At 42.8% G+C, this 12,318-nt stretch overlaps 1 protein-coding gene across 3 annotated transcripts in view; it reads left to right on the top strand.

Moving 5' to 3' along the window:
- ORC4 (origin recognition complex subunit 4) overlaps positions 1 to 9,210 on the top strand; it is a 48,395-nt gene extending 39,185 nt beyond the window's left edge. Inside the window, exons 13-15 of one of the 3 annotated variants that reach the window (XM_036254057.1) lie at positions 5,574 to 5,669; positions 5,755 to 5,822; positions 8,508 to 9,210. In XM_036254057.1, the coding sequence (XP_036109950.1) occupies positions 5,574 to 5,669; positions 5,755 to 5,822; positions 8,508 to 8,696 (353 nt within the window). In that variant the 3' untranslated portion in view covers positions 8,697 to 9,210. The remainder of the gene's footprint in view (positions 1 to 5,573; positions 5,670 to 5,754; positions 5,823 to 8,507) is intronic. The other 2 variants (XM_036254055.1, XM_036254056.1) reach the window with 2 other exon arrangements.
- Positions 9,211 to 12,318: the final 3,108 nt, after the last annotated feature.

Here is a 12,318-nt window from a genome sequence, read left to right as displayed (position 1 = left end):
GGGTCGAGGGTGATTCGTCAACTCCCATGACAGAGACCTGGGAAGGAACCGTGAGGCCCGAATGAGAGGGAATGACAGAGTAGGTAGCTCCCGTGTCTATCAAGAAAGAGATAGACTTACCTGCTACCTGGAGCATGACCCTGGGCTCAGCGAGGGTAACCGGAGTCGAAGAGCCAGGGCTGCCTCAGTCATTCATAAGCCCCAGTAGCTCCAATGCTGGGAAATCCTGGGTCTCATTTCCTCTGCTTTGAGGTGCCGAGGACTGAGCCAGGGTCGGGCACTCTGACTTCCAGTGTCCCATCATTTTGCACTGGGGGCAAGGCTTGTTGGGGGGGTCTAGGTTGCGGACAGTTCTTTGCCCAGTGGCCTTTTTTTCCACATTTAAAACAGGCACCCGGGGGGCATGCACTGCCCTCCTTCGGAGGTCAGTCCTTTTGCCGGTTTTCCTGCCTGCCGGAGGGCCGCTACCAAGGCTTGAGTCTGGAGGCTGACCCTCTGCTGCAGCCGCGCCTACCGGGCCACTTCAGCCATCTCCTCTCGGGCGTTAAAAACTTTAAAAGCCATTTTTACCAGGTCTTGGATGGGAGTCTCAGGGTCCTCCTCAGCCTTTTTTAGTTTCTTTCTGATATCAGGGGCGGACTGGGAGATGAAGTGGGAGGCAAGGGCAGTGGCCCCATTAGGGGACCCTGGGTCTAGGTAGGTGTATTTGACCAGGGCGTACTGAAGTTGATTAAGGAAGAGGGCTGGATTTTCGTCAGGGTGCTGGGTGATTTCTCTCATTTTTGTCATAATTAACTACCTTATTGGAGACTGCATCCATACCCCGAAGGAGGTATCGGAGCATGAGGTTCCGGAGCTGAATATTAGATCCAGGGCCAGCCTGATAGTTCTATGCAGGATCGTCCGGGGGAACTGCTTCATTGCCAAGGGGAATGGTATTGTCTACTGTGTGGTCTGCTGCCTGCTGTCGAACCGCCGCTAGGATGCGCTCGTGTTCTTCAGGGGTTAGAGTGGAGGTACAGATAATCCAGATGTCATGCCAGGTCAGATCATATGTCTGACTCAAATATCGGAACTCCCTGATGTAAAGGGAGGGGTCGGCCGAGAAAGAACCCAGACGTCTTTCGATTTGGGCGAGATCTTGTAGGGAAAAGGGGACGTGGACCCTAATTAGGCCCTCAGCCCCTGCAACCTCATGAAGGGGGGGAGCAAGGACAGCGGGTCCCGTGGGTGTGTGGGACCGGGTGTGGGCAGCAGCAGGGGAACTGAGGGGATTATCTGGGTGGGAGCGGTGTGTACCCAACAAAGCCTGAATATAAGGAACCTCAGAATCTTTTCCGGTGCCTTGTGTAGACCCTGAGAATATCCCAATTTGGAAAAATTTTCAAGGAGACATCCAAGGGGGTCTTACGGTCAAGTCTAGATTTGGAATTGCCCATGGCGACAGATTAGAGGGGCTTTGAGTGTCGGGAGAGCGGACATACAAAAGGCATCCCTTTTGTTTGTTTATTTTATTTTTATCCTCACTGGAGGACATTTTTCCATTTTTTGTTCAGATAGAGTGGGAGGGAGAGAGAGGAACAAAGAGAGAGAGAGAGAAACATCGATGTGAAAGGAACACATCAAGTGGCTGCCACCCGCACAACCGACCAGGGCCGGGGACAAACTGCAACCGAGGTACGTGCCCTTAGCGGGAACCGAACCCGGGTCTCTCAGGACCGCAGGCCAACGCTCTAACCGCTGAGCCAAACCAGCCAGGGCAAAAGGCGTCCCTTTTGAATGCCCATCCCCGGACGGATGTCCGTCCTGGACGGACAGGGTGGTCGTGAAGAAGCCTCAGACGTCCCTAGAAGCAGGTTCATACCGGGAGTTCCTGGAACTCCGGCAGAGAGGCGGGGGTGTCCCGATTTGGCCAAGATTTGGACGGGAGACCCGAGTCCCGGACGACAGATCAAAACCCCAGAAAAAAGCAAAACGGTTTTGGAGCCTGGCTCCTAAAACCTCAGAAAGAGTGAAACGGATTTGGAGCCTGGCTCCAAGAAATGGGTTTGGAGCCTGACTCCGAAAACCCCAGAGAAAGAGTGAAACGACTTACGGTTTAGGAGCCTGGCTCCGAAGTTGGTGCTGGGTCGAGGGAGATTCTGAATCCAGAAGACGGGTGGCGGGGCAGGGAGAGGAGGGGGACTCTCGTCCCGACCAGAGAGGCCAGGCTGGGTCATAAAACCCTCGCTCTTTTTTCTCTCTCCCGGGTTTCGGCACCAGATGTAAGGAATCAGGGGCGTTGCCGAAAAACAGAGAAGAGACTGGAGAGGCAATCAGCCGAATAAACAGGGATCAGGCTTTATTGGGTACACTCCAGGCGGGTTCACAGACTCTGGGGTTCGAGTCCTAGAAGCCGCGCCCGATGCTGGGGTTTGTGCTTTTTTATATCTGCCCGTTGCAGCTGAGATTTGTCTGTTAGGGTTTGACCTTGCGGGGGCTCTGCATGGGAGCCTCTGGAATGTGAGTCGATAAGAGCAGGATGGGAGTTAGTCTACAAGCTCGGGGCAGGCCGTTCCCGGAACAGGGTGGGAGGCAAGGCTGAGCAAGCGAGACAATGGTCGAGCAGTTTGCCTGGCGCCAGTTCCCAGGCTATCGGACACCTTCTATTTTGAATGATAGCCTTGCTGGGTAGAGTAGTCTTGGATTCAGATCCTTGTTTTTCATGACCTTGATTACTTCATGCCACTCCCTTCTGTCCTATAGTGTTTCTGTTGAGAAATCAGCTGAAAACTTTATGGGGTTTCCTTTGTAGGTAACCTGTTGCTTATCTCTTGCTGCCTTTAGTATTCTCTCTTTGTCTTTAATTTTTGGCATTTTAATTACTATGTGTCTTAGTGTGGGCCTGTTTGGATTCTTCTTACTTGGGCTCTCTGTGCTTCTTGAACTTGAATGCCTTCTTCCTTCACCATGTTAGGGAAGTTTTCTGTCACTATTTCTTCAAATATATTCTCTAACCCATGCCCATTTTCTTCCTCTTTGGGGACTCCTATGATGCGAATGTTACTACGTTTCCAGTTGTCCCACAGTTCTTTTAAGCTGTCTTCCTGTTTTTTAATTGTTTTTTCCTTTTGGTTTTCCAATTGGTTGATTTTTTTTCTACCCTGTCTTCTAATTCACTGATCTGGTCCTCAGCTTTCTCTGCTCTTCTGGTTAGTCCTTCCTATGTGTTCTTTATTTCTGCTATGTCATTCGGTGTTTCTATGTCTTTACTCATGGTGCTGGTGTCCTTACTTATGCTGTTGAGTTTCCTCAGTATCATGGCTCTGAACTCTACCTCTGATAATTTGCTTTAACTGCATTTCATTTATCTCATCTTCAATAGAATTCTCTTGTTCTTTCATTTGGGATTTGTTTCTTTGTTTCACCATTTTGGCTATCTCAGTGGGTTTTGGAGCCAGACAAGTTTTTCCTTTTGGTGTTGGTGTTCTGCTGTTTGTGGCTCCCTGTACTGGGTTTGGTTGAGCCTTGGTGGGCCCACGTTAAACACCACTGTCAAGTCTTACTTTCCTGGGTAGATTTTCTATCCCAGGAAAGGTTCAGTTATCCTCTAGCTTTTTCCTGGTGCCTAGTAGTCTCAATTATTCAGGGCGTTGGAATGTAACCCAGGTGTTCTGCATAAAAGGATTTCCAGAGGGTGGGATAGATGCTGGATATTAATGAGCCTCAATTTGCTTTTCTTTTCCTCACCTGGGAGAGGCTGAATCGGGGGGGGGGGGGGGGAGGCAGTCTGCTCTGGGAAGGAGCACACTGGCCACTGTCCTTTGTGGCTGCAACTCTGAGTGCCCTCCAAGTTCTGAGTGTCCCCACAGAGTTCCAGCCCAGTCTGCCCTCCCTCTGCTGTAGCCCCCAGGTGAATGGCTGTAGCTATTTTAGAGTTCTGTCCCCGCTCTCTGCACTGAGGAGCAGGCTTGGTCTTTATTCCCCAAGGGCGCTGCTCACAGCTCAGACTGCTGTTGTCCATGGGCTCCCATCCCACCACCTCTCGCGCCTCCGCAGATCCTACCAGTGTCCCTGGTTATATGGTCCTGTCCTGCTGCTTTTCTGTTGCTTTTTTCTGAGGATTTGTCTTTATTTTAGTTGTAATTCCGTTTGGTCCTGGGAGATCGTCTGTGTAGCTTCTATTCCCTCCACCTCCATTTTCACATCCTTTATGCGTATCTTGTACGCAGCTGGGTCGCACAGGCCTCTCTGGTGTTTCAGCATCCCACAGGTCCCACGGGTAACTAGATCATGCAGTCCCTGCTGGGTCACACAGGCCTCTCTAATGCTTTAGCACCCTGCAGGTCCCACTGGTAACTGGATCGCAGTCCCTGCTGGGTCGCACAGGCCTCTCTGGTGCCCCTGCATCCTGCAGGTCCCGCGGGCGGGCGGGCGGCTGGATCCCACCAGTCTCCCTCGGGCTCCGACTTCCCACTGCTCTTTTGAGCTGCTGGACAGCACAGGCCTCTGTGGAGGCCCAGTCCCGCCACTGGCGGCTGGGGAGTGCTGCTCGCCTGTGGGGCTCAACTCCTGCTCAGCTTTTGCTGTAGTTTTTGGGGATGAGTCTCAGCCACTGGTCTGTGCTTCTGTTGCCCAGGAATGGATGTCTGCTCCCCAGCCTCTGTTGCTGGGGTATATATCGACTCTGATCGGGCTGCTACTATGGTGGATGGTGCTGGGCTCCCGGCTGTCAGCGGCTTCCGCCACCGGCACCTTGGCAGCTCCACTACTGTGCACTGGTCTGTGTTGACACAGAGTGTCCACTGGTCCGATGGTGCCAGGTGTGCTGCTGGGCTCAGGTTGCTGGGCCCTAGCCGCTCCCACTGCCTCCTCCCGGGATCTTCCGGATTAATAGATATTTTTATAGGTTTGAGTTTGTATAATGGAGTGCTTTTCAGAATTATAATTAACATTGGGTATAGTGCTTTATATACAGAATATTTTTATATCCACGCTGCCTTTAACTCAGCCCTTTATAAGGTGTTGTCATTCCCATTTAATGTCCAAGAAAATTGACACCTACTTCCCTTGTCACATTGGAAACTGCTGAGACTGTATTGCAGACGTTCTTGGTGCACCAACTGGTACTGAAGAGCATTGGCTTTTAGCCATTTGGGGGTATACTGTCTCATTTGAGAATCTAATGAACCTTCTCTCCAGGAAAAAATTAAGTAGATATAATTTCCAGGGATTTAAGGATTCTCTGAATAAACAAAAGCCCTGTGTGATTTAAAGTTACATAATGATTGTCCTTTTGTTTGTCTGCTGTGGGCCATATGGTAAATGCTTGATAATATTGTCTCTAATTCTTTTAACATCTCTTTAAGTCTCGAAAAATTCTTGTTTTGCTGATATGAAAACTAAGCTCAGAGAAGTTGAGTAACTTGCATATATGGATAGTAACTGAAACACGAACCAGGGTGATTTTGACCTCTCTCCACCCCTCACACCCGTGATCTTTCACTTTATCATTCTATTTGGAGGACAGTTATTTCAGTCTTGTATATCAGTAAGTAAACTACAACTCAGAGTTTGTTTCCCTTTTACTATAGGTCTGTCAGTCTTGGAAATATGTCTTATAATAGCAATGAAACATTTAAATGACATCTATGAAGAGGAGCCCTTTAATTTTCAAATGGTCTATAATGGTGAGATGAGACTTCAGTAGTTTTTTTCTGACTCTACCCCACTGCTTGTTTGAAGTTACTAACATAGTCATTGCTTTCTCTCTAGAGTTTCAGAAGTTTGTTCAAAGGAAGGCCCATTCTGTCTATAATTTTGAGAAACCTGTTGTCATGAAGGTAAGATTCATTTTTATTTTTCTGAACGCAGGTATATTTTTTATTCAGTTTGATTGTCCATTTGACCCTTAAACGACACAGGTGTTTAAACTGTGAGGGTTCACTTGTACATGGCTTTTTTCTCAGTAAGTATTGTAAATGTGTTTCTTCTTCCTTATGGTTTTCTTAATAAAATATTATTTATTCTAGCTTACTTTATTGCAAGAATATAGTATATAATATATATAACATACAAAATATGTATCAATCAACTTTCTATTGGTAATGCTTGTCAACAGTAGGCTATTTGTAAAGTTTTAGGGGAGTCAGAAGTTATATGAGGATTTTTGACTGGGTATGGACAGTTGTCGGTGCCCTCAACCCCAGCACTGTTCAAGGATTAACTATATATATCATAGTTGCCCTTTATTAATTTTGAAAACTGTTTAGTAGTTTTGAAGCAGCCAGGTGTTTTAGTTTGTGGGAATATACTGCCCTCTGCTGTCTGTTTCTAGCACTTGCATCCTGGAAAGGAACTGTTAATTACAGTGTGAAATACATTGATGTAGCCCTATCCATTTTCAACCCAAGGTTTAGCTGTACAAACTTAGCAGTAACAAGAGACAAGAATGCTGATATGAGCTATTAAGAAATCAACAGATGAAATCGCACTGACTGGTGAGGGTATACAGAGAAGGGTTCATTAGGGGTTGGGTGAGGCAAGAGTTTTAAACTTGATGAGCTCTATTCCAGTGTACTATTGTCCACTAGAAATATAATGTGAGCCACATAATGTAATTTTTTGGTTTTCTAGTAGCAACAAAAAAGGAAATAAAATGAAATTAACTTTAATAATGTTTCATTTAACCCAATATACCAAAAACATTTTAATCTATAGTCACTATAGAAAATTATTAGTGTTGTCTTTGAAATTCAGTGCGTTTTTATACCTATTTAATTCCCTAAATATTCATTTGAAATACTTGCTCTTTAGATTCCATAAAATTTGTAGCTAAAGAAGTAGATTCACATTCTGAAATTATTTTAAGCATACTTAAAATTTTCTAATTGACTCAAGTATCCGTTTTCAAATTCAATGTAATGAAAATTAAATTAAATTAAAAATCGAGTCCCATGTTTCAAATGCTCAGTAGTTTATGTGGCTTGGCTAGTGTTTGCCTTGTTGGACAGCACAACTCTAGAGGACTTTACGAGAAGAAACATGTTTTTTTAAAGCAGTAGACTAGTGGTTCTCAACCTTCCTAATGCCTAATGTAGTTCCTCATGTTCTATGTGGGCGGACCCGCCTGGAGACAGAGAAGAGCGGTGTCTCGGTTCTTAAGACCATCGGAAATATGTGTTTTCCGATGGTCTTAAGCGACCCCTGTGCAAGGGTCGTTGACCCCCAAAGGGGTTGCGACCCACAAGTTGAGAACTGCTGCAGTAGACCATACATCCGTTATCATCCCTTATAGATTCTAGTAGTCAGACTTTTATTTCTTGTAGCAACCAAAAAATGGGGGGGCATTGCCATTTCTTCATAACAAAAGGAAAATTAAGGCTACTGCAGGTTGGTTTTCTCCCCCTTCCTAGTGTCCATGTCTGTCTGGTAGTCATAGTTAGTGGGAGTTGTATGAGCAGAAACTGGTATCTGAGCATTTACATTCTTATGACTTTCTGTATTTCAGATAAAAAAGCATTTTTGCTGCCTAGAAATATTTTAAATCTCTTGAATTTTATTTATCTCTAGCCTCTTGTATTGTCTCATTTTCAGAAATGGTGTCTGAGTTATTTCTTTCCATCAGAATTTTTATGATACATAAAGAATATATTCTAATGATATTTTTTCACTGTGAATCTGTAGAAATAGAAAGTTCAGGAATTGATTTCAGTGTGTCAGTATTTAATGGTTAGTATGTCATGATTAGATGGTTTTTTTATTCATACCCTAGTAAAATACCTAAAACAATAATCACGTGAGGTAAGAAGAGGCACACAGAAAAGAGCCTTGTTAAAGATAGCGAAGATAGAAGAAAACTTGCTGACAGATTGTGGCAGTCTCCATCAGACTTCTTAGGGAAACGGGAACCTGTCCTCTCTCCTCTTTTCTGGTACTACTCTGCTAAGTCATTTATTTATAGGATTAGCTGACAGGCTTGGTGTGCTCCTAGAAGTCTTCCCTGTCTCCCTCATTTTTGCATTTGTGTTAAACTTACACAGCAAAGTCTTAAAAAGGCACAAACAAAATATAAGTGCATATTTGAGTAACCTAGGTAATAAGTCAAAAGGTGCTGGTCTTATCAGATCTTAGATTTATTATAGAGAGCTGGAAACCCTTCATTAACTTCAGCACTAGGAGGAAATATGATATAGACCCTTCATTAACTTCAGGACTAGGAGAAAATGTGACATAGAATAAGATCAGGAACACAAAATGAGATTAGGGTAATAAATTACGTTGTGCAGACTGGATTAAAATTTGTCCTGTTTACATTCAATAACGTGGGGACAAATAATTGTATATTGACACTGTTTCACCTGATATTTGTTTTTATGAGTGGATGGAGGGTTGTTTTGAACCTTATTGATTTATATTAAGTTTTTGTTTTTTTTTTCTTACATTCTGTTCCACAATTGACCAAAACCCTTAACTATTCTCTGGGTTTGTTTCCCTATTGAACCTAAACTATTTCTTTCATCTTTCAGGCTTTTGAACACTTACAACAGTTAGAATTAATAAGACCCATGGAAAGAACTTCAGTAAATGCACAGAGAGAGTACCAGCTGATGAAACTACTTTTGGATAATACTCAAATTATGAATGCTTTGCAGAAATACCCCAACTGTCCTACAGATGTTAGGCAGTGGGCAACATCCTCACTCAGCTGGTTATGAATATAACCTGTGGTTTCAGTTATGGAGTTTCAAGCAAACTTCTCTAAAGAACTAAAAGCTATTGTCCTTTAACAAGATATGTTGTTACATTTTCTTATATTTATAGACATACATTTTTGTATTTATGGGGGACTGTTATACATGTAGTATTCTTGGCCGTGTTATGCCTTTAAATCATGAACAGCTACGTGATTTATAATTCTAGTATTTTAGACTATGTTGTAAGTAGAAGTTCAGAAAAATAAATGTGACTATTTTATAGGGATTGAACCATATACTTAACAGTTAGTATTTGTGTGTTACATTTGAAGTGTTCATTTCAGCCCAGCAGAGATGTTTTTATAAACCTTAAACAAAGCACTAAAGAAACAATGGTAAGAGTTGAGATGTAATGGGTAATCTTTTGGTCGAATGGGAGGTGGTGTATTTTTTTCCCCCTGTACCCATGGAAATGTTGGATTCTATTCCAGGCCCAGATCTTCTAGTTCAGAAGCCTGACCAGTTTGGCTAGAAGATGGTTCACATGGAAGAAAATGGCCAAAAGTTTGGACATTTTCTTCCAGACTTCTCAAAATGTGGTACTTGATACCATATACAGAAGATTCCCTTGAAGAATTGTTTTAAATGCAGATTCTTGTGCCTGTTCTAGTCCAAATGATCAGAATTTGTCTACTTTTTAACAGGTACTTTAAGAAAATCCTAGAAAACCACTTTCATCACTAATAATGAGAAGTGTTTCACAGTGTTAACTAAATCCATTTATATTTAAAAGTAAATCCCTAAGAGGAATGTGGAAAACTACCAGCTAAAGGATCACTTTATAAATTCAGGAATCCATAGACTAATACAGCCATATGTTTAAAGTGAAAGTTAGTAAGTACTCCTTAAGTGTTAGTGACTTCCTTTATTCAAGACTTTGATTGCCTATTGTTTTCATGGAAGGTTTACAGAAGGCAGTGTCCCTAATCTTGTAGATTATAATACTTGCAACTGTCAAAGGCCATAGGGTGTTTCCATGCTGTTATTTACAGATGAGAAAACTAATAGTTAGTGGCAGTGTCCAGAATCACACAGGTGGAGGATGATGATAGATCCTGGTTCAAATAGGTTTATTGACACCAAAGTCCCAGCTATGAAGACCTGAAGTTCAGTAATGGTTCTTTACCATTAATTTTTTAAAGAATGCTCCAAGAAATGATTTATCTGGTATTTAAGAAGTCTTGGATGCAGAATAGAAGTATCTGTGCACAATAAAAATAACTCTTCAGTAGTTACCACTGTTTTTGCGTATGTAGCCGGTCCTTCCCTGCCCCTGTAAATCTTCAGATCACTGTCATTTTTTTTCAGCAGTCTTGCTGAATCTAAGGCTTCCAAACTGGTTCTGTGCAATACTCGACAGAATTTTAGGGGATATTTTGCCAAAATAGTTAACGTGGTAGCATCACTACTAGTAGAAGCAAGGATTTTACATTTGATCTTAAATTTTCCCATTAAAAAAAATTTCTAAACTATTTTAAGGCACTGACTGTAAAAATACATGAAGAACTGATTTGAGGATTATAAATTGTTATTAGGTTAAGATGCCACTAAAAGGCTGAGACCACTCCCTGCCTGCTACATAAGATGCATCAATATCCAGGTATACAGATTTAAAAACTAAGTAGCAGGGTGTGTTTTCATATTCAGTGAAACAAAGCAAATTAGAAAAAAATAGGTTAGCAAAAGTCATACAAATGAAGTACATGTCTATATTCCTAAGGCATTTTTTGAGGAGAGAAGGGATGTTGATTTTCCTCACCTCATATCCCCTAATACAAAGCAACTAAAATGTACCTTGAACATTTTTAGACTAACTTTATTAAACCGCTTAAACCATCATCAATGAAAGAAAAAATTAAAAAATCTGAAAAGCCCTAGTAAAAAGTTTGAGAGAATAATGTAAACAAACATGGCTTAAAGCAGTTGTTCTCAACCTTCCTAATGCTGCGAGCCTTTAATACAGTTCCTTATGACCCCCCAACCATAAAATTATTTTTGTTGCTAGTTTATAACTGTAATTTTGCGACCCCTGTGAAAGGGTCGTTTGACCCCCAAAGAGGTTGTGACCCACAGGTTGAGAACTGCTGGCTTAAAGATATATTCTTGCCCTGGCTGGTTTGGCTCAGCGGTTAGAGCGTCAGCCTGCGGACCAGAAAGACCTGGGTTCGGTTCCCGCCAAGGGCACGTACCTCAGTTGCAGTTCGTCCGTGGCCCCGGTTGGAGTCATGCAGGTGGCAACCAGTTGATGTGTCTCACATCAATGTTTCTCTCTCTTCCTCCCTTTCACCCTCCCACTCTATCTGAAGATAAATGCAAAAATGTCCTCAGGTGAGGATTAAAAAAGTATATATGCTTCATTTACTAGAGGGATAATGCAGCCTTTGAACAGCACAATAAAAAACCCAGGAGAGTATTTGAGATTGTGCTTTCTGGCATGTCAGTTAAGTTCAAATAAACTCTTGTACAGTCGTCCCTCGCCACTTCCGCTTTGACTTTCCCGGCTTCAGTCTATTGCGTTTTGTTTTGTTTTGTTTTGTTTGTTTTGCTTTGTCTTTTTCTGGAAAAACCGCAATAGGTGAAGCCGGGAAAGTCAAAGCGTGAAGTGGCGAGGGACGACTATATATAAATAAAGAGTCCTACTTCGCGGAAACGTATTCATCACGGTAGAGCCTAGAACTGATTAACCACAATAAATGAGGACCGACTGTAAAAGTTAAAAAACAAAGCATGGAACATCAGTTCCATAGGTCAGGTTTAGAAGCAGGTGTGGAAGAAGTGTGTTAGGGAATTCTGTGCAGTTTTTACTCATGTGATCCCCCCAGGTGCCCTACCAAAAACGATCTTATTTAAAATTTTTAAATTAAAAAGAAACAAACATTCCAATGCATATGCACATTAATGTGAATGGTTGAGGAATGAAAACCTGTTATCCAAACTTATTATATCATGCTATATATGTTGAGTATATACTACATTAGCTTCCTGATAATGATAAATCAGTGTTTTGCATAATACACTGTGGAAAACGATTCCAGTCTTTCTGTAGATTCCACCATGGTTTGCGTTTTCATGTCGTTTTAAAGACAATGCAGGTTCTTTCAAACCACCATAACCTAAGCATTGCCCCTTTCTTTACCCTAAGAAACTGACAGTTCATTAGTGTGAGCTGTGACAACGGACAATGTGACAATATGGGGCTTTTCCACTCTCCTCAAAAGCACTGTTTGGACAAAACTTTTGCAACATTAAAAATATAAATGGAGCCCAACCGCTGTGGCTCACTGGTTAAGCATCGACCCAGGAGGCACCAAGAGGTCGCTGGTTCGATCCCTGGTCAGGGCACATGCCCAGGTTGTGGGCCCAATCCCCAGTGGGGGACATGCAGGAGGCAGCCAGTCAGATGTTCTTCTTGTGGAAGAGCATTTGACTGCAGATGTTCTCTCTCATCAATGTGTCTCTCTCCCTCTTCCTTCTTCTTCCTCTAAAAATTAATAAAGAAAAAAAGGATATATGTAAATGGAAGTTAGCTTCCTATTGCTGATTACCCTAGGTGAAAATACCAGAATTCTTCCATCCCATTGGT

This window comes from Molossus molossus, unplaced genomic scaffold, assembly GCF_014108415.1.
Source record: "Molossus molossus isolate mMolMol1 unplaced genomic scaffold, mMolMol1.p scaffold_m16_p_11, whole genome shotgun sequence".
Lineage (NCBI taxonomy): Eukaryota > Metazoa > Chordata > Mammalia > Chiroptera > Molossidae > Molossus > Molossus molossus.
The sequence above is the reverse complement of the archived record's forward strand: the minus strand, read 5'-3'. Positions and strand labels throughout refer to the sequence as shown.